Source organism: Sabethes cyaneus, chromosome 3, assembly GCF_943734655.1.
Source record: "Sabethes cyaneus chromosome 3, idSabCyanKW18_F2, whole genome shotgun sequence".
NCBI lineage: Eukaryota > Metazoa > Arthropoda > Insecta > Diptera > Culicidae > Sabethes > Sabethes cyaneus.
Genome location: NC_071355.1, coordinates 163,058,208 through 163,080,599, shown reverse-complemented (window position 1 = coordinate 163,080,599; position 22,392 = coordinate 163,058,208). Strand labels below are relative to the sequence as shown.

At 40.9% G+C, this 22,392-nt stretch overlaps 3 protein-coding genes across 8 annotated transcripts in view; 2 read left to right on the top strand and 1 right to left on the bottom strand.

The window, feature by feature from the left end:
* Nucleotides 1-37: 37 nt before the first annotated feature.
* LOC128740346 (ubiquinone biosynthesis O-methyltransferase-like) lies at nucleotides 38-11,292 on the bottom strand. The gene is made up of 4 exons (XM_053835885.1): nucleotides 11,159-11,292; nucleotides 824-961; nucleotides 372-744; nucleotides 38-310 (listed from the first exon to the last, which is right to left on the bottom strand). The coding sequence occupies exons 1-4, from the start codon at nucleotides 11,290-11,292 to the stop codon at nucleotides 38-40; spliced, it is 918 nt and encodes a 305-aa protein (XP_053691860.1).
* A 1,177-nt stretch (nucleotides 11,293-12,469) lies between these two features.
* Nucleotides 12,470-13,804, top strand: LOC128743886 (intraflagellar transport protein 57 homolog). Its single transcript, XM_053840575.1, has 3 exons — nucleotides 12,470-12,787; nucleotides 12,852-13,584; nucleotides 13,644-13,804. The coding sequence occupies exons 1-3, from the start codon at nucleotides 12,470-12,472 to the stop codon at nucleotides 13,802-13,804; spliced, it is 1,212 nt and encodes a 403-aa protein (XP_053696550.1).
* Nucleotides 13,805-21,855: 8,051 nt separating this feature from the next.
* LOC128739213 (frizzled-4) overlaps nucleotides 21,856-22,392 on the top strand; it is a 109,825-nt gene continuing 109,288 nt past the window's right edge. For 2 of the 6 annotated variants that reach the window (XR_008412187.1, XM_053834651.1), the window contains exon 1: nucleotides 21,856-22,060. The gene's annotated coding sequence lies outside the window, so the exon portion shown is untranslated. The remainder of the gene's footprint in view (nucleotides 22,061-22,392) is intronic. The other 4 variants (XM_053834654.1, XM_053834652.1, XM_053834653.1 and 1 more) reach the window with 4 other exon arrangements.

Here is a 22,392-nt window from a genome sequence, read left to right as displayed (position 1 = left end):
TTCATATTTGACTGAGTCGAAACAATATAGCGTTGATTTATCCCTTAACAGCATGTAGTCCATAGTTACAGTCTTGGTTCTCAATGAAACGCCATGAGTTTGATGGTCTATCATAAAAGATTCCACGAACTCGGTGCGTTTTACACCCGTATTTACTCAGCATGTCAGAGATAACTTCAGGCTTCACCAATTTTTCATAGAAATGTGTGTTTTTTGGTATATATCTGAGAATATATTCTGCGGTTACGATCCAAAGGAACCATGCAAGCATCGTTTTGCTTTCGGTGGTAATGAACAAGGATCCTCCGGGCTAGAAAAATAAATTTTTTGAGCCTATTACACGCATAGCAAACAACGAAACTATTAGCTACCTTCAAGCAACGGACACAGGCTTCCAAAATCGATTCTTTCTCATCAACGTGCTCCATTACTTCAGAGCAAACGACCGCATCGTATGTGCCGGCGAAATTTTTGGCATGCTCTTCCACAGTGATTGCATGATATTCGACGCTGTTTTTTAGTTCGGACGAATGTGTCACGAGATGTTCCTTGGCAAGGTCAATCATTTCTTTCCCGGGATCGACGCCTACCACGTAAGCTCCCAATCGAGCTAAGTCCTCTGCCAAAACTCCACCACCGCAGCCGGCTTCCAGAATACGTATTCCTTTCAAAGAGTCTGTCTTAGTGGTGTCGGATTTTGCGATACGCCCGGTTTCAGCCAGGCCTTCAACGACCAGGGGTACTCTGAATTGGTTTAAAATTGGATAAGAAAGAGATCTTTGTGTTATTGAATTGAATATTTAATGTACCAGCGGTTGCTCACCTTACTTCGCAAAATGTATGCAACATTTTAGCAGGCCCCTTTTTATCCCACCAGAAATTCACCATTTTGGCCAAATGCTCAATTTCTGATTTGCTGACGCTATCCTTTGGAGCCGTTTCCTTTGGGCGACTGTCATACCTAATGAATGACGAAGAAATAATGTTACTTATTTTCAATAATTAGGTGGAGAATTCAATTATTTAACAACAACTAACTAGGAACCATGAACTGTGCCTTATTGTAAATCGTAAATATTTTCATGCATTACGTTCATTTGCAACCTATCCTGTGGAATTTTGGTACTGGTAGTGGACATAAGTTTTTGTTTTCCACAAATTATCTCTGTTCCACAAATATTGAACCTGACAGCTAACGTCCTTTTAAAAGATTCATTCGTCGTTCATTTCTACTCTTTAAATGACCTTTGACTTGGATCTGAATGCCTTGGGTATTAGACACGGTATCACCGATGAACTATTATAAGACTCAGAAACAACTCTTTTCGCATGATACGAAATTGGTCTTCAGAAAGGCCACACGCCTGTAACGTCAGAGAAGTGTCGACTACCACCGATTAGAACGTCGACGGATGAGCTGGAAAAAGTCCCCTTCATCTGTGCGCTTTTTGGTGTGCTTTCGAATGTTGTAATGCGAAAAGCAAGTACTATAGATTCCCAGCTTGTTTCTGGTAGAGGCAAAATTTATGAACCTCAGCCCATTATCGTCTGTGGTTTAGTGACGCTTTTCTGCTAACTACGAAGTAGAACAAACCCACCCGCCCGACCTATGTATTCTTGATGACGACTTCGGTACTTCATGCTGTGTACTCTCCGTACATTTTCTTGAGGAGTTCATAAATCATGGTAATCAGAAGCACTTCATTTTCCGGCAAGTATATCCACACACAAGACCACCTGGAGATCACCTGAGCGACAAACAATAAGTTACGGTTTCACCGATGATCGGTTTTCTCGAACATGTATGGTGTATGAGAAGGCCTCCCAGTTGGCTTCGAGGTATGATGCTGGCCTAATAAGCCAGTCGTCGTATATTCGAATCTCGACTGGGAGAGGCTGTTAGAGTCAATAGGATCGTAGCAACTGGCCTTGCTGGCTGCGAAGTCTGTCGTATAAAAACAGAAGGTTAAGTTTCGATAACGGAATGTACCACCATACAAAAATCCAGTGGGTTCTAATCAGAACTTGGAGGCCATTCGTTTTTCGGTATGAAATCCGTCAGATTGGAGCTCCGTCCTGTTGAAAGCAATAATATTCTTCACCGTACACTCCCGTAAGGCTACGTAAGGCATCAAATTTTGTTCTAGAGACCATTTCTAGATAATATTTTGCATTAACTTTCACGTCCTTGTCAACAAACACAAGAGGAAGTTTCCTTTTCTTTGAAATGCCTCCCCCTTACCACGACTGCTGATGAATTTTTGTATCGTGGTACATTCCGTTTGTGCTTTAGAACGTCGATGATCAAAACCGACCAAAACCGATCATTTTAAGCATGATGCGGGGTTTGAAGAACAACCAACATCTCATCAGAAAAGATCACTTCGAAATCATCGTGCCGACGGAGCAGCAATTTGCATGTTTCCTGCCGTTTTTGTTTTGTTGCTTCCGTTAATCCACGGATTTTACATTTTTTGAATGCTTTCACATCCACATCCATTTTCGAAATTCGACGAAGAGATTTCCTGTTGATATTCAGCTCAACTGCCATTTTCCGTGCGGACCGGTCGCAACTGCGACAAATTCGCTCTCGAGCAGCCTTTATGAGCTCTGCAGTTCTAACGCTTCGTTTTCTTCCGGTTTTTTTTACGGTTTTCAACAGATCGCGTCTCGACAAATCTTTTTACTATATAGTGTGCAAATCCTCTTTTTATGCCGAGAAGCACGCACACACGCACATGATTAGTTAGTTTGATTAGTTTGATTGTATTAATTCTATATTCCGTTGCAAGCATAAAATTATTTTGATTCGAATTTATATGTGTCACACTGATAGCTTTCAAACTTTTCCGTGAACGGCATACTATCGATCGGCAGGATCATGTAGCAAGTGTCGTAGTGGAACTAAGAATCGGAAGCTGCCTTTATAGGTGCGAATGTTAGGAGCAAACCCAGAGCTGTCCAATTACGATATAGTTAATGCCGTTATTTATTTCTTATGCACAGCGAAACGTACGTTAACCTTAGAGCGGTCGCGTTAAAAAAAGTTACATAAGCGGTCGCGTCGTGTACTGAGTACACGGCGAATAATACTGCCTATATCTCAGGACTGACATGAAATAGAAGGTTGCGGTTTTCGACAAAGTTGTTTATCAATTTAAGACGCATCTGGAAACGAACAATAAAGTTTGAAAACTGATCCGCTAGATGGCGCAAATGGCGACCAAAACAAATTATTCTAGAATCTCGATACTAGAATCTCTAATATCTCGGGACTGAGAAGAGATAGACGATTGCTGTCTTTGGCAAAGTTGTTTATCTGGACGAGATCAATCTGACTGCGGATAACAAAATTCGGAACTGATACGGTAGATGGCGCTTATAACGAGCATATTGAGTTTTTTTTGGAATATCTCAGAGTCGTGACGAGATAGACTGTTATTGTGTTCTACAAAGTTATTTGTTCGAACAAGACACATTTGGAAATTCATAACAAAGTTTGAAACTGTCTCAGTAGGTGGCGCGCGTGGTCAAATTATATTCTTATGATGATATCTCATGACCATGATACGATAGAAAGTGGCGGTTTTTGACAAAGTTGTGTGTCTAGACAAGACGAATTTGAAAATGATCGGTCAAATTCAGAACTGTCCCGCTAGATGTCGCAGTTGGTAAAATCATATTTCTTTTTGAGATATCTCAGCTTATGTCGAATAAACGGTAAAATGGCTTATCTGGTCTGGAAAAGAACACCAAAATGTTTGTAAATAGTATTCTTTTGACGATTTTCCCAAAACAGAGTTTGTGAATCATCGACAATGTTGACAAACTGAATAATGCACATATCACCTAGGGATACATGATACTTATTCAACTTACCCAAGTAGCACACTTACGATACTTTTATTTAAATCAATTTATTAATGACTCACATTAGTTGTATAACAATTAGTTGTACAGTTTTATAATGAGTATGTTATTAGTACAGTTACTATATATATAGTTCGGCGGATAGAAAACCAGGCGAATTGGCATCCCTGATTTATGAAATTAAATTTGAAATTATGGTGAAATGTGCAGGTTTTTACGAAAAATAATCACTGGCGGGTGTTGAAAATGACTAGTTCTATGAAAATAAAGTGTGTTTTTTTAACATTACTCCTGCATTTTGGATTTTGAAAAGCTTTTGGCTCCGCTTTTGACGTTTATTTGGCTCCCGATTTTCTATCCGCCGAACTATATATATAGTAACTATAGTTATTAGGGAAGCTTGCTATGGTATGTTGAGGTAATGCTTTAAACATTAGAATGTTAGAATTATGTTGAACTTACCATAAAACAATACAAAACGAGCATTTGTTTGTTTTATTTCCTGCTATGATAATGAGAATGAAAAATGTACATTAGATTCCTAACAATTCTATAATATTCTTATTACGGTCACTTATATCATACAGGAAATAACACACACGTAATACAAGGAAAGAGTAAAGAATTCGAGCCCAATGAAAAAAGCAAGCTGTTTTGCAAATGAGTATCAAGAGAGTGCACTTCAGTCGTGTTGTCGCGTTAGCAAAACAAATAGCTTTGGTTTTATCATCACGCACACGTTAATAATTGCAAGCATCAACGTTGCCACTATGCCTGTCTGCCAAGTTAACTCCGGGATACGTTGCTGGCCCAACAAGCCACTCGTCGTATGTTCGAGTCTCGACTGGGCGGTGCCGCTTCAAAGTTAATAGGATCTTTGCACTAGCCCAGTGATTTTCCCGTACTCTAATAACCGGCAGCGATATCTATCGATAAAGAAGGGTCAAGTTCTGAAGGACGTTTATATCCATGCATGGTTTTGCTTTGCTGATAAATCTAGATTTTACCAGATTTTTTATTGCATGCCAGACAAAGTTCTAAATCTTCCAGATATTTGGTAATGTCCCAGATTTTTGCCAGATTTTTGTTTCTCCGTTCTGCAAAGGAGTCATCGCTCCTAATTTCAGACAACATTTTGTACCGGCGTTGATCAAAACTGGCAAGACGTTTCCCGAAAAAGTCCTCCCCATCGGTCAAATTGATCGCCAGATTTTGACATTTATTCGTGTTTGCCAGGTTTTCGAATAAACCTATTAGCGACCCTGGGAAGAATAGGGACTCAAACACTCTAAAATATTTTTTTAAGAATGTGATGGAAACGCAGCACGGGTTTCCAGGAATCTTGTTCTGGTGATATTTCTATATAGACGATGTAGACGACGAAATTGCTTCGTCAAAAGCATTTTGATCAGTCTGTGCTCTTCATCTTGTCTTTTGATAAAAGTTGAAGCAATACGTATCAATTGCTTCTTTCAGGAAACCATAAAAATAGCTGTTGATTGACTGGAATTGACAACGCAATCGATGATGAAAAGGACAACGATACGTTATCTAACGTGTTTTGACTACAGAAACCACTTTGTAGCGAACAGCAGTGTTCTATGCCATCATGGTTCTGCAATATTCCGAAAATAATTTGATTTTCTCATCATCTCCACCTACTACTACTTCATTCCGAATTTAATTTACCTTCATCGGAAGCATATTGACATGATAAACAACTTTGTCGAAAACATCAACCTTCTATCTCGTCATGGTTCGGAAATATCGCCAAATGAATTAAATTTCACCGTATACTCCATCTAGCGGACTAGTTCCAAACTTCAGAGTTCGTTACCAAATGCGTCTTGGCTTTACAAACAACTTTGTAGTAAATAGTAACCTTTTAGCTCATTACGGTTTTAAAATATTCTTAAATGAATTTAATTGCTTCATTATTAGCGCCATCTAGCGAATCAGTTCCGAATTTTGTTGTATATCACGGGATGTGTCTTAACTAGATAAGCAACTTTGTCGAAAGTCGCAACCTTCTATCTATTCACAAACTTGAGTTATTGCCCGCCGTGTACTCAGTACACGACGCGACCGCTTGCGTAACTTTTTTCATTTCAAAAAAGTTACGTTAGTGGTCGCGCTGGTGTACTGAGTACACGCGCGCGGACACACCATTTTTACAAGCATCTTTCGACCACTTTTTTTATTTCTTTTTTCTATATTTTGGCATCATTAGAAAGAGGAAGAGTAGATCTTCGAATACAACCAAAACCTGGTGTGATTTGATTAAAATTTCGATGATTTTTTCGCGTTTTTCGAAAACGCGTGTACTCAGTACACTAGCGCGACCGCTCTAGGGTTAAAACGGATTATGGGCAGCTTTACGGACAAAAAGACAGAAATACTACAAAGCCACTGCTCGCAGACGCAGCCACTAATGATCTGGAAAGGGTATTGTATCTGCGAGCAAAAAACCCAGATTTTCGTGACAAACAAGACTATAGATTCCAAAATGCTAGCTCGAACAAGAACGCCTACATCACGATCGGTGACAACCGGCTTGTAGGTAGAACAAGAGAGCCTGGACTAACTCCCTAGCCAACAAAGGAGAAGTCGTCGTCGTCAATGGTGATATCCCTTTGTTGTACAATATTTCCTGCCATCTTAGTGGCACCACCAAGATGAATACCAAGATGCCGACGGAGCTAGTCAGTTACTGACTAAGCGTACAGAACAGTTTAAGTGATGGACTGAATATTTTGAACAAATCTTTCAAGTTTCAAATGTAAGAGACCAACAAAACCAGCAGCGCATGACGCTAATAGTTCATCGCATTAATTGCGTTAACTCTTAGACGCCATCACTACTGTTATACCTGACTCACTGCGAATATGCGTATTATTGAAATAAAACGTAACCATACGTTTTATTCGTTTATAACGCATATGCAGTTAATATCGATAACATACGATTTTTTATAAGTTACGCTTTTGTTATTGCATTTAATTTGTAAAAAGTTGCATAAATAACAATTCAGTTTCGCTATACAATTATTGCGGACTACTGGCACATGAAATATAACGTTTAAGTACGTTATTTTTAGTGATCAAAATTAACGATATTTTCGATACAAGGGCGATATTTTTCGAAACCTTTCGAACCAACACGATCCCGCGAATACAACGCATATTCGCAGTGAGTCAGGTAACACAGTAGTAGCAATATATGTGCGCTCAAAGCTGTCCACGGTATACCGGACACGTCAAAGCAGCCCTCCTCGGCTGAATATCAGGCAGCTAGATAACCCACATGCTGCCGAGAACTACGTGCGAGTACTGTACTGAATGAGGCACCTCCTTCTTCCGACGAGTTAGGTGCTTCAAACCTCGAAGACGGTTGGGGCAGAATACGCTCGGTCATCGGAGAGGCACTAGGTATTGAGCCTCGGAGTACACAAAATGATTGGTTTGATGGGGAATGCCAACAAGCGGTGGAGGGGAAAAACTGCTTGGAAAAATTATCTAAGCATTGCCACTAGAGAGAACCTGGCCAAATACCGACGAGCTAGGAACCAGTTGACCACGATCCTGAGGAGGAAAAAGCGCCAAAAGGAGGACAGAGATCGTGAAGAATTAGAGCAACTATTCCGAGCTAATGACACGCGCAAGTTTTATGAGAAGGTGAACCAAACTCGGAAGGGCTACACATTGAAACCTGACATGTGTAGGAAACGAGGTAGGGAATCTAATTACAAACGAGCGCGGGGTGGTCGACAGATGGAAGCAGTTCTTCGATGAACACCTCAATGACGAAGTCGCAGAAGGAGGCGGAACGGAAATTAACCTAGGAGCGCCCATGGAAGATAGTAATGTCCTAGCACCTGACCTCCAAGAAGTCAAACGAGAAATCGGGCTGCTGAAGACCAATAAAGCCGCTGGGAAGGACCGGCTACCGGCAGAGCTTTATAAACATGGCGGAGAAACGTTAGCAAAGGCTCTACACTGGGTTATTTCGAGGATTTGGGAGGAGGAAAAGCTATCGGAGAAATGGATGGAAGGAGTGGTTTGTCCCATCTACAAAAAGGGTGATCGGCTAGACTGCTGCAACTATCGTGGTATTACGCTGGTAAACGCCGCCTACAAGGTACTCTCCCAGATCCTGTTACCCCGGTTGTTACCGATAGCACAAGGTTTCGTAGGGAATTATCAGGCGGGTTTCATGGGGGCTCGCGCAACTACGGACCAAATTTTTACTATCCGACAGATCTTGCAGAAATGTCGGGAGTACAACGTGCCCTCGCATCACATCTTTATTGATTTTAAAGCAGCATACGATACAGTCGATCGATCGATCGATCGAGACAAGCTATTGCAGATAATGCACGAACACGGTTTTCCGGACAAACTGACGCGACTGATCAGAGCTACATTGGATCGAGTGATGTGTTTCATACGCATCTCTGGGACACTCTTGAGTCCCTTCGAGACGCGGCGAGGGTTGAGACAAGGTGACGGTTTATCCTACATGCTGTTCAACATCGAAACGAGAGGCACGATTTTTACCAAGGGTAGCCAACTTCTAGGCTTTGCAGATGACTTCGATATCATAGCCAGGAACTTTGCGACGGCGGAGGCAATCTACGCTAGACTGAAAGCGGAGTCTAGGAGATTTGGGATAAAAATAAATGCGTCGAAGACCAAATACATGAAAGGAAGAGGCTCAAAGGAAACAAACGCGCGCCTCCCACGGACGGTAACCGTTGACGGCGATGAACTAAAAGTGGTAGAGGAATGCGTGTATTTGGGATCGCTGGTGACCGCGGACAACAACACTAGTAAGGTTCGGTTCGCCCTCCGTCGCCTGCTTTGGAACAACCCGCTCCAGCTACCAAGATACGAAGCACGCCTGTTGCTAATTGGACTGGACACCCTAGCAACTAGGAGAAATCTGTGCCGAGCAATCCTTGTAGCTGATCTCCTAATGGCAAGGGTCGATTGTTCATGGCTTCTCAACCATATCAGTCTACGGGCTCAACCACGACCTCTTCGTAGCAGAATGTTCCTCCAAGTACCGTTTCGAAGGACAAATTATGCAGCAAACGGGGCCATCGTCGGGCTACAACGAGTTTTCAGCCAAGTGTCAGCTGGGTTCGACTTTTACCTAAATCGTAGGACTATTCGTAGGAACTTTTTATATATTTTACGTACTAGTTAGACCGAATTATCATTAGGACAACTATATGTCTGTTGATACAAACAATAAACAACAAGGAGATCCAGCGGCGCATCCAAGCGGAAAATCAGGCCTACTTTGCCCTTCGTAAAACGCTACGATCAGGAAGCGTATGCCGCCGCACGAAGCTAACAATGTACAAAACTCTAATTAGACCGGTAGTTCTTTATGGACTTGAAGCCGTGACGCTGCTCACGGAGGACATACGCGCCCTTGCCGTGTTCGAGCGGAAAGTGCTGCGGACGATATTTGGCGGAGTACAAACTGAAAGCGGAGAGTGGCGAAGGCGTATGAATCACGAGCTTGGGGAGACTCCCATTGTACATCTAGCGAAAGTTAGCAGGCTACGGTGGGCTGGACACCTCGTAAGGATGCCGGACGACAGTGCGACGAAAATAGTCCTCTTCAACAACCCCACCGGCACCAGGAACAGGGGGCTCAACGTGCACGATGACTCGACCAGGTCGAAAGCGATTTGCGACTTCTGAGACGACTAGGAAATTGCCGAAAGGAAGTGGCCGAAGACCGAGTTGAATGGAGACGAGTGCTTGAAGCAGCACGACTCTATGCTGCTGAAGAAGAAGAAGGTGGATCCGTTGGTCGAACTAAGCTATAATGGGAGCCAATTATATAGTGCCTCGCTAATGGGGCAAAAATGCGTTATGGAACCTGATCAGAAAAGTAAAGAATTTATTGTGAATAATACTATTATTCCGAATGATTTATAGTTGAATGTTAAGTTATTGAGTGGTTGCATTTTTATTAATTATTATTAAATATATTCTATTGTTGTGCTTCCTGATACCTCATGAAAATTAAAGAGAACTTCAAACGTTGCACGTATGCCCCGCCTTACTTTACTAATTACTGTCACATTTTCAAATCACGCAGAAATTTTTAATTTAAAAGATATTTTTCGTGCTTGACTGCTCATGATCAGTTGTCTCAATTCAAAAAATGCTCAGAAGCAGGTGTTTAATAAATTGGAACTGAATTATTCATCACTTTTTCTAGTAATTTGTCGACTTCCTGATATCACGCCTGTCCATTTTACCTACAGCTCCCCAAGGGTTGTGAAAAAAGTGAGAGTGATTCAATGTAGTTTTTGGTTTTTTGTTGCCACCATTGGTGGCCCACCAACCGATAACCGGGCGTGTTGTATCCCATTTTGAATCTTTTTTCAGCATAAAATTTCGTGTTTAAACTTGATTATAATTCTGTTCGAAAAGAAGCAGTTGTTAGTTTTAGTTTGATTTATCTGTTTTCGAATAAATCGGTTGAATAAAGCAAAGTTTTTTACGCAGCATGACAACACACAAAATAACGAAGTGATAACCTAACATAACAAAGGAAGGAATTTCGGGTTCAAATGCTGACCACGTGTTTCATGGACGGTTACAAATTACAGTCTGAGTGTGAGATATCATGAATGATTATTTGAAGGAGATATGTGTTTATTGCCGGGAAGATGTAACCGATTTTTGCTTGCAGTTACTTAATGATCGAGAGCACAATATGTAGTTACATTAAATAACACAAGTTCATCAAGTAACATACGTTACACAATTAGAACTGATATCGTTTGTTAGATGTTAGTGGGAGTTGAGAGCAGAAGATTTTTTGCCTGTTCATCATGATTGTTATTATTTCATGGGTCACCTATTCGACTTGTACACAAGTTGATGATTGCATAGAAACATATTTTCGTGTGAAAATATAATACTGCGGTAAGGACTACCACTGCTGCATCTACCAAAGAAAATATTCTGTGAGAGTACCGTCAGAAGGGGTGACATTACACCACCGGAATGGTTTTATTTATTGTACCGTGGTTATATAAATTTTACACGTTAGGCAAGCCTTGGCAAACGAATTAAAAGATTACCACTATTGTTTCCTAAACTCACTATAATTTGACCGAATTCTTTTATTCAACTTGAACAAACGGGTTGGGTTAACTGACACCATCCGTGCCTAACAAGTTGAACTGGGTTAATAAACAACTTTGCTGGTAGACTGTTAGGATGATATCACTGGTTTATTTTTACTCGCTGCTACTTACAGTCCTATTATGAAGTTTCCAAATTTTGCCTGCAGGAAATCTACAACAACGTCTAGTCTGCACAGGCTGGCAATTATTTCCACTACCCTGAACACTGCACAAAGGACAACGTAGTAGCCGTAGTAGAGACCCATCTCGAAGCACTTCTCTCGTCAGACGCCTTAATAACACTGAACTTGACCGTCGTTGGAAGCGTTCAATTTTTAGAACCGGTGCGGGCGCGGTTGATTTTGGTGTTGCCGTGCTGTGTGAGTGATTATTTACGCTTAGTGCGATAACGAGATTGTATATTATGTGTGATTTTATTCGGCTATTTATTCATGCATATCTTTGTGCATCGTTTTGGAACACGACATGCTTCAGAAAATGAATTATAAACGTTATTCAAAAATCTGTGCTGTGAACATAATTTGCGACATACTTAAACATGTTTTCTCAATTTTTAGTGAATATCAGTAATCTTAGCACCACTGTCTGAAGCAATTCAAATGCGGTGGATCGCAATGACGCAGCAATAAATATGTATTATACAATTGAGTTTTATTCTGATATTTTTGCACTTATCTTTTCATATTGTTAGCTGTGATCACTGTTGCCGTATTTACCAATAATTTTTGATCCGCATTTATTTCGGAAACATACCATTATTTTATTTGTTTCAGACTTTCAGCACTTCCATAATCTTCGTTAAACACATAAGAACGATGTTAATAAAACAATGATTTATTAAACCTTTCAGTTAATTTCTAACGACAAAAACTCTCGCGTAACTTTTCAAAACGACCTAAATAGCAATGCGAGATTCTCTTTATCGCTTATCTCTTCTGCTTATCATGGCCATGCAACTGCATATAAACACATATGTTGAATCGATTGCTGGCTTCATTAGCTAGCTAATCATAGGCTGTTCTATATAGCTATTCTATATATCAAATGTAATTTCCGTTACAGTAAGTAGAACCCGGTCGTTCGGCTTAACAAATTTACATTATATGTAATGAAGTATGTTTTTCGAAATCACTCAAAATTCGTTTAATTTTCGATAAACATAATTTGACTTGATCATAATATCATTCGTTTCAATTTTTAAGTGAAATTATTTGTTTAGACTAACCGTGAGAATATTATTTATGCTCAGCATGGTTCAGATCATGCGCACATATGCGCTCGCTCTTAGCAACGTGGGTAACATTCTGTTGAATTTGTTGTGTCCCCTCGTAGTTACCAAAGTTAGTTATTGTCCGTGTTTTACGTTGTAAACATATAGTTTTTCAAAAATTCGTCCAAAAACAATAACACACCTTGGTCAGCATGTTTCGACATGAGTACGGTCTCGCGATGGATCGCGATCAAAATGGGGCTTCTATTGTATCCTCCTACCAGGTAGATGACCTGATGGAAAAGCTAAAATTGTTAAATTTCGAACGACTTCTACTGAAGGAGATGAAGATGAAGCAAATAAATCGATACTACTTTCTGAAGTCTTTCAATCCAGGCGAACAATTCTTTATGTTCACATCAATTTGCGCCTGGTTAATCCGGATGATTGGTCGAACATTCGAACAGCCACAGGAATTCGACGACCCGAACATGGTTATATCGAGGATTATACGAGTTCTACAAGAAATGGTAACAAATAAATCAAACATTTATTTAGAGCAAATGATTTAGAGTATCTCTACACAATCAATAGGACATACCGACAGATTTTCAATCCAACAAGTTGATACAGGGAGCCGGACCGATATGCATTTACATCATGGACTGTCTGGCGACGCAGGCTCTAAAGCTCACCAAATTTCATATCAAACGTCCCGAGTGCAAAAAAGAAGATGACCCAATGGTAGATCTCATCGAGAACGATTCCGAAATAATTTTGGAGAAGGTCGAAGAAGAGCAAATGGCGGGAGCAAGCGATGAAAGTGACGATGAAGGTAATGGATTATTCGACCTGAACTTTGTCGACCAAAAATATAAAAAAATAAATAACAAGGAGTACAAGGTGGATTCGTTAACGGCTAGCGAAAATTGGCGCCTGGAATTGGAACGAGTTTTGCCGCAGTTGAAAGTGGTGGTTAAAACGGATCCACGCGACTGGAGGGCTCATCTCGAGCAGATCAGAAGTTTGCGCTCGAACATCGAAACGGCGTCTGAAGAAACCGACGGTCAGTTGAAGAAACTACAAACGGATATAGCGTATGTCATGGAGAAAATAGAAAGTCGTGAAAAACATTTGAACAATGATTTAAAAGATTTGATTCATTCATACAAGGGAATACTAATTGAGTACAATCAGGTGAACAAACAGATCAAGGAAAGTAGCGGGGAAAAAACGGATAAAGAGCATGACCTGTCGAAAATTACTAACGAGTTGGAAAACATTAAAGTACAAATGGAGCAACGGGGAAACTCCATGACCGACGGAAGTACGACTAATTAGTTTTGTTATTTTAAAGATAACTCTGTTAATATCATTTGTTTTTAGGTCCGTTAATTAACATTAAGAAGGCTATCTTCAGGATAAAAGAGGAAATTTGCGACATGGACATAAAAATCGGGGTAATGGAACATACCCTGAACTCGGAGATTATCAAACAAAGTGCGCAGTACGCTGAGCTTGATTCAATGATAATGACTGCTCATTGATAACATGGGTCGAAACAAATATAATTTTAACAGCCAGTATAGTACTACTTGTATTCATCAACTTGAGTTACAAATTCAGATCTCAGAATTAGATATCTACAAGCGCCACTGGCGTGCCCAAACTTAACAGCTTCGAAACAGATTTGAAATCAGAATTCAATTTGTATTGAAATTGGACTGAATATCGGATGCAAACTTAGACTTGAAAGTAGACTTTAAATCGGAGCGGAAATTGGAATTAAATTCTGCTTTAAAATGGGCACACTAAATTGGGCTTGAAATTAAGCTACAATTGAACTTCTAATTGTACTTGAAATTGGGCCTAAAATTGCAAGCGTCAAGGAGGGTAAAGTTGGCTCAACTTCCAGCTTGAATACGTCGTTGAATCCACTTAATCGTATTGATTTTGGCATGACCAGAGATTCCAAATATACAAACTCATCAACCACCATCAACCATCAACTTTCAGTTCATCGCCGTCAATAGTCACTGTCCGTGGAGGCAGAAGGCTTTTTCTACCATATATTTGGTTTTCGACGCATTTGTTTTTAGTCATGTTCATCTGCGAACGCTAGGATTCGATTACTCTTGCTGAAAATGCTTCCTCTCATTTCGATGCCCGCTCGTCGGATCGCACCTTCAACAGCGATGCTGAATGACATACAGGACAGTCCATCTCCTTGCCGCAACCCTCTGTACGATTCGAAAGGACCCGAAAAACGCACGTGACACATAACTTCCTCCAGGGTAACTTTGATCAGTCGCGTCAGTTTCTCCGAAAAACTGTTCTCGTGCATTATCTGACATAGCTGTTCACGCTCGACAGTATCGTACGCTGCGGTGAAATCCACAAAAATATAATGCGTGGGCACGTTGTACTTCCGACATTTCTGGAGGATTTGTCGGAGAGTAAAAATATGATCCGCAGTAGCACGGGCTCTCATAAAACTCGTCTGGTACTGCTCCACCAATTCATTTGCTATTGCGGTTAGACGACGTAACAAAATCTGGGAGAGCACCTTGAGGGCGATGTTCACCAGTGTAAAGCCGCGGTAATTACAGCAACATCGCCGATCGCCCTTTTTGCAGATGGGTCGAACCACACCTTCCATCCACTCCTTCGGTAGTTTCTCCTCCTCCCAAATTCTAAAAATTATCCAGTGAATTGCAGCTGCTCGCGGTTCTTGGTTATTTTTGTAGAGTTCTGCCGGGAGTTTATTCTTTTCAGCGGCTCTATTATTTATCATCATTTATTGTTACCAACAGGCAAAGCTTGCCTTAATGGTCCTTATTAACTAATACAAAAAACGCCGAAACATAGACACAAATCTTGAACGTAATACTTAAGGTGTCCGAGACAACCATGGCGCGTGCTGTTTCTCGGCGTAGTTCGAGAGTGTCGATACGAATGAGCTGGCAACGATTCTCGTATCGCATGTTTCTCATTCGTTGACGCCATGGAAGCCTTCGAAGAGCGTAGCATACGAACCGACGCTGGATACTTTCGATGCGGTAGATTGCATTGTTGTAGTGACCCAAGCAACCAAAAGTTCGAATTTCACTTAAGGAACGAACCTGGAAGTTTATATTTGGTTCAAATTTAGTTCTGCAGAACTTTCTTGCTGAACAATCAGAAACCACATTTGTAAACCGAACTTCATTCTCAATAAAGTACCGGTAATATTTGAAGAAACTTGTAGGTTCAACGTAAACTGGCTGGTAAACGGCTGAATAATGCGTACCGTCGGTGCCTTATGCACGTGTAGGCATAAAATAGACCCTACAGTGGTTCATAGCCTCTTATTCAGCAACTCCTATTCCTACCGCCTCGTGGTACCAGCCGGGATACGAGCAACTTTGGTGGAGATCGGGTAACCAACCCCGGTGGAAGCCAAGGTCGTATGCTGACAGGAAAGGAGGGCTCTTTCGAGCTTCGTTGGCCCTCCGGCGAAACAGGGGGTTGGTGTAGCAGGCTTTGCGAGCCGTCACCACCAAAAACACTAAAGTACGGAACGAAGAACAAATATATTCTTACTGGAACAATCGGAATAGACCCACGCGACGAAAAAGGACTATGGATTGGAAACTCGGGACGTGGAAGTGCCGATCTCTCAACTTCCAAGGGAGCACTCGAGTGCTCTCCAACGTATTGAAGAGCCGCATGTTCGACGTCGTAGCGCTGCACGAGGTGTGCTGGAAGAGCTCAACGGTACGTACGTTCAGAGATGGACATACCATCTACCAGAGCTGCGGCAACACACACGAGCTGGGTACAGCTTGAACTTGAACTATCACATACCGCCGCTGGATATGAATCCGAGCGTTCCGCGTTGCAAGCCTATCTTGATGCACGGCACCATCTCTGACGCCACAAGTGAGGTGAATTTTATCAATAAGTTGTTATTGAGTGTAAGTTCGTCTCGGGACTGTTGTAAATGAGAAACTAGCACATCGAGTAAAATCGATGCAAATCGCATATTTCAGCAACGGAGCAGTGGTATGCGTCTAGATTACCGAAGAGGAGTGCTCGAGTTCAAATCCCCGAAGGTGTGTGTATAAGCTGCAAAAAAAAAATCTGTCATCTTTCATTATTAAGGGGAAACCGAAAGTGGCTCAAAGATGGCTGGATAAATGGCTACCATTCGAAGCATGTATTGTTTTGCGCCTTAAAAATGCATTTGTATTGGCAGAGCACGCTTTCGCCACGTAATCAGTGCTTCCAGTGCTGTTATAATTTCCTAAAACTTGTAGTTCAATTTATCGATCTGCTATGTATCAATAAACGCTCAGCAAAACATAATTGCTAATAGAAAATAAATTTTACTGATCATATCGATCGTTACGTGTTCATAAAAGCGACCAATGTATAATTTGGAATTAGTTAATAGATATTTGGTTGCGCACATATTTCGTTGAACTAGCGATTTCCGAAAAAGCAGCAACACAATATCAAACTTTCGTCACATCAATGAGCTTTTAAAGAGCTTTCAACTTTCGCCGCATCAAAGAGCTTAGAGTGAAGTAATCAAACAAAACGCAAAAGCAGGAATCTAAAACGCAATCCGATGCAAGCGGATTAATTAAACATCCTAGTGATCCTACGCATTATTCAGTTGCTCCTGTTAATTTTGATTAAATCGGAAGGTCTTGATAAAGAAAACAAACCCTTTTTCGGGATGTTTGTAGTCAGTGCGGTTGGCTGCGGATCAGCTGTTTATGTTTGCAAGCTCCGCTATTTGACATATATTACCAATACTAATGTAATATTCAAATAAACGTTTAGGTTTTTAACGAACACATGAGATGTACAGTACAGTGTTTGTCTCACTAACACAATAACGTTAGCCACTTTCGGTTCCGCCTTAACTAATTAATATTGGTTATCATTAGTAACCCAAGTTACAATTCCAAGTTTTATTACGTTCGTATAGTGGTTTTCATGACCAATGTCATAAAACGGCTAATAAAACTATGAGCTCCACCAGAACTTTCTGTTGACCGCTATAAAACTGCTTTCTGACCAAGTGGCCCACTACTCAGAATGTTTTCATAACCGCTATAAAGCCCCAAACACAATGCATACGGATTTTACTACGTTGCGGCAATTTGACAGTTTTTCCATGGGTTTTCTGTCAAATTGCCGCAACGTAGTAAAATCTGTATGCATTGTGTTTGGGGCTTAAGAATCAGGTAGTCGTATGCGTATCACGCTCTGCTGAAAGCAGCAATAAAACCGGTTAAGCTTTCGCTGCTTGACAGCCATCGCCATAATTTGAAAAAGCTTTACGCTTTTCGCTCTGGCGAAAGCTAAATAAGTTCGCCAGCCTTATTAACTTGAAAATAAATCCTTGAGTAGCAAAGTTAAAGCTTTACTGTCAGAGATTTCTGATCGATTTGGCTTATAGCAACCCATAGAATATTTAATAAATCTTAAGCAATTTCGTTGGTTTGCAGCATGTGCGCACTTAATTTCACCGTGCATATTGATATGATACGTGTATAAAATCAACGCGCCACTGAAATTTTGCAATTTTCGAAAACTGGTTACTTTAACAAAATAAAACTATTCAGTTATTCAATCTCAATTTCTAGCAAAATCATTTTAGTTACTTCCTGTGACAGGAAAACCGATTGATGAATTTTTGTTTGCGAGCTAAAACAAAATACTAGAAAATGGTAATATGGATTCGCATAAAAAATGATTTTGGTTTTGAACTTTAGTAGTATAATAGCAGTAAAAAACTGTTTGGTCAAGGTATGCCCGTTTTAGTAGCTCTATAAAACTAATTTCTGGCGGTTTGACAAGCAACCGCGATAAGATCAATTTTGATTGGTGCGCCATTTTGTATTGCTTCCATACTTATGGTAAGTTGATAGGAAACATGGTACAGCCAACAAGTTTTAACGTGGTAATATAAGCAACCACAATAAATTTGCTTTATGACCAGTTTTATTATGGTTTTCTAGCTGGCTATAAGTGTGTTTGGGCTGGTATCCTCTTGGTATTGCGCAATACCACAATAAAACCAGAGGTAATAACTAATACCGCAATAAAACCCATATAAAATTTAAGTAAAACCAAGTGACTTTAGAATTGTTACTTGGGAATCGAAATATAAATGCTTACTTAAGGAAATGTCATGAATGAAAATAAATACAGTGGAAATTTTCGCGCAACTATGGGCCAAATTTTTACTATCCGACAGATTTTGCAGAAATGTCGGGAGTACAACGTGCCCACGCATCACATCTTTATTGATTTCAAAGCAGCAAATGATACAGTCGATCGGGACAAGCTATGGCAGATAATGAACGAACATGGTTTTCCGGACAAACTGACGCGACTGACGACTGACGCGACTGACTGACTGACGCGACATTGGATCGAGTGATGTGTTTCGTACGCATCTCTGGGACACTCTCGAGTCCTTTCGAGACGCGGCGAGGGTTGCGACAAGGTGACGGTTTATCCTGCACGCTGTTCAACATCGCTCTTGAGGGGGTAATCCGACGAGCGGGCATCGAAACGAGAGGCATGATTTTTACCAAGGGTAGCCAACTTCTAGGCTTTGCAGATGACTTCGATATCATAGCCAGGAACTTTGCGACGGCGGAGGCAATCTACGCCAGACTGAAAGCGGAGTCTAGGAGAATTGGGCTAAAAATAAATGCGTCGAAGACCAAATACATGAAAAGAAGAGGCTCAAAGGAAACAAACGCGCGCCTCCCACGGACGGTAACCGTTGATGGCGACGAAGTGGTAGAGGAGTTCGTGTATTTGGGATCGCTGGTGACCGCGGACAACAACACTAGTAAGGAGATCCAGCGGCGCATCCAAGCGGGAAATCGAGCCTACTTTGCCCTTCGTAAAACGCAACGATCAGGAAGCGTACGCCGTCGCACGAAGCTAACAATGTACAAAACTCTTATTAGACCGGTAGTTCTTTATGGACTTGAAACCGTGACGCTGCTCACGGAGGACATACGCGCCCTTGCCGTGTTCGAGCGGAAAGTGCTGCGGACGATATTTGGCGGAGTACAAACTGAAAGCGGAGAGTGGCGGAGGCGTATGAATCACGAGCTACAGGCACTGCTTGGGGAGACTCCCATCGTACATCCAGCGAAAGTTAGCAGGCTACGGTGGGCCGGACACGTCGTAAGGATGCCGGACGACAGTGCGACGAAAATAGTCCTCTTCAACAACCCCACCGGCACCATGAACAGGGGGCCCAACGTGCACGATGGCTCGACCAGGTCGAAAGCGATTTGCGACTTCTGAGACGACTAGGAAATAGGCGACAACTGGCCCAAGACCGAGTTGAATGGAGACGAGTGCTTGAAACAGCACGAGCCACCCCGGCTTTATGCTGCTGAAGAAGAAAACGTGTTCCATATAGCAACTTAAGTGAACTTTTGGCGAAATTTCTAGTTCTGTTAGGAATTGCTTTGCATTCCTTTCGAAGTGTAATCAATAAACCCAAGGAACATTTGTTCGGGATCGTGCCTGGAGGACCGCTAAAGGGCTTGGTTCACAAAAAGAAAGAATACTCAAAGTGTTTCACTGCACTATTGACCGTATGAAAAAAAAGCGGTCTAGTTTCGAACGTGGTTTATTTGCAACTAACTACTACTTGCTATATGGAACGATAGTGAGCCTTAGTGGTGAATTCAATTGCCGATCGTAGCCGAAATAACTTCGCTATGATCTATGATAACGATCGTGGGTGGAAAGAACAGTGATAAGATGTGCACTGGGATAAGCGAGAGATAAAATCTCTGTGACTTGTGGATTACGTTTGGTTGCCAGTTCTATGGCGCCAACAACATTTTTGTTGTATAATGGCTTATCAAGCACTTGTTCCACAGGAATCAGCTGAACAATAGTTGAATAAGCTATTATACAACAAAAATGTTTGTTGGGAATACGAACTTGAAAGTGCGATTTGGTACTTAAAAATTGAGCTGAATAGAATTCTATTCATGGTCGTTTTGAAGGCTGTTTAAGTTAAAACATCCCCTTTTATCGGAACTTTTGGTTACTTGTGATAACTTCTGGGCACGGCTTTTCGCGACCGTATTCTGTTGGGGCCTTCTGAATCTTGAACGTACGTAACTCAGCTCAAGTTTTGGTCCTCTGCACGAAACTTTTGCTCAGATTCAGTTGTTTTTGATACATCTAGAACGGAGAAATTTGGTTTCCCGTCGAAGGCCCAACTACGCGGGTGCGGGTCTTTTTTCTCCGCGTCTTGACCTACGATCGACAGTCAGAGGTTCTTCGAACCGTTTCCGAAACCGTAGAATTCGGGACTATCAACTTTTTACCGATGTCACGATGTGATAGATTCTTATTTTCGATGTACTTGTGCAGAATTTTTTCGCAAATGCGCTGTTCTTTCGACGGCTTTTTTCATATCTTTGCGCACCCGATAAAAAGACTCATACAGTATAAACAATACACTTTGGACTTTCTCCATGCAAAGTTTCGATTAATTTTATCCAACGGTTCAAAAGTTAGACCAATTTGAGTGTCTTGCAATGATAACGTGGACACCCTTTAAAGCAAAATGTAATAAACATGCTGTTTAGTATGGAAATTCAAATAAAATTGGTCACAACAATGTCAAAGAATTATTTCCGAAATAATATTATTGACACAAAACTTTCTTTAAAAATTTTAACAGATGTGTAATATCGAGAAATTTTTAGGTAAGTGAGAAAACTATGACATGACAAGCTCCCATACATGGCATAGTGGTATAATGAGCTTCGCAATACAAGGCGTACCCATCGAAATCCGAAATAATGGAAGCGCTTGGTTATATGTTGACTTACAGCAGTGAGCTTTTGAATACTTTTTTTTTGGTACATTCCTATATTCACTGTCTTTATATAATAAAATTAGCAATAAAAATATAAATTATTGTCTTCAAAAATGGAATATCTTTGTTGACCAGTGTAACGGTCATCTAGGTTTGTATTCTAGGTATTCTACACATTCACTTCATTGATAAGCAATGTATTTCAGTTGAGAGTGAAACCGAGACCGTTCATGTCTGAAGGAATAATCAGTTATGTTTAGGTATAATTGATAAAATTTCAAACAGCGATGTTTATGATGATTGTTATCGACAATGACATGGAAAATTTAGATCTGACCTGGAAACTGGTCTATTCACCTTACCGATCCGGTGAATCGGTGTACCTTGTGGCTGTGTAGGTTTCACCGGTCTTGTCAGCCATTACTTACTGTACGACCAATACAATAACCATTGCGTTTCATCCACTGATGCTTTGCGCTACATGTGGAAAATGTTTTGATCGAAGTCCGGCTTTGTATCGTGTCGTGAAGGAAGAAAACATGGGAATCCAAAACAAGCGCAGCATTGGAGATTGGAGTGGAGAGAATGTTTATGATGTGGCGAGAGAACAGGAGAGAGTGTGGAGAGCAACGAAGAGCGAGCTAAAGAGCAAAATTATCAACCTGGAGAGTTTGAGAACAGTTTTGGTTTCTTCTACAATTTCTGGCTTAGTTTGCCGTGAGTGAACCGTTGTGAATGGACGTGTTTTCTGCGCGAGCTGAATCAGTCACACGTTTGATATCAGTGAAACTGTTTGTTGTTTATGAGTAGAAAAGGAAAGAAACTGTTTTAAAATAGTGAAGTACTGCATTGTTCGAGATTGTGATTAATTTCGTATGTCTATGCGATTTTTCAAGATAAACTCGCGCTGCCTGTCAGTTTAAATTAGTTTTGTATGGTTGGGAAAGATCATTAATTTAAAAATTATTACCGTGTTTACATTCGATTCGTTGACCGTGTTGGATCCGGTGATAGTGGTTTTGCTTTGAACAGTGACGGAATGCTGAAGATATAAACATCGCAGGTTCAGGGTTTGCAATTCACAAAGCACTAAGTACATTAGTCGGAAGTAAACAGAATGTCCCAAACGCTGTGTATCGTACATTTCAACTCATAACCACCGTCTTATTCGAACTAGTAATAATGTATTCATAGCAAACGCAAATCTCAAGCATATGTTTTGTTTCGATTGACTTGTCCGCAATAAATCCGCGTCATAAGTCGCTAATT

Excerpts from the sequence above, each read along its gene's own strand:
- LOC128740346 (XM_053835885.1), bottom strand. The coding sequence starts at position 11,292 with ATGGGTCTCTACTACGGCTACTACGTTGTCCTTTGTGCAGTGTTCAGG. Across the intron at positions 962-11,158 it reads GGAAACTTCATAATAGGACT|GTATGACAGTCGCCCAAAGG; the intron begins GTAAGTAGCAGC and ends GTCATTCATTAG. Across the intron at positions 311-371 it reads CCTGTGTCCGTTGCTTGAAG|CCCGGAGGATCCTTGTTCAT; the intron begins GTAGCTAATAGT and ends TTATTTTTCTAG.
- LOC128743886 (XM_053840575.1), top strand. The coding sequence starts at position 12,470 with ATGTTTCGACATGAGTACGGTCTCGCGATGGATCGCGATCAAAATGGG. Across the intron at positions 12,788-12,851 it reads TACGAGTTCTACAAGAAATG|GACATACCGACAGATTTTCA; the intron begins GTAACAAATAAA and ends CACAATCAATAG. Across the intron at positions 13,585-13,643 it reads AAACTCCATGACCGACGGAA|GTCCGTTAATTAACATTAAG; the intron begins GTACGACTAATT and ends ATTTGTTTTTAG.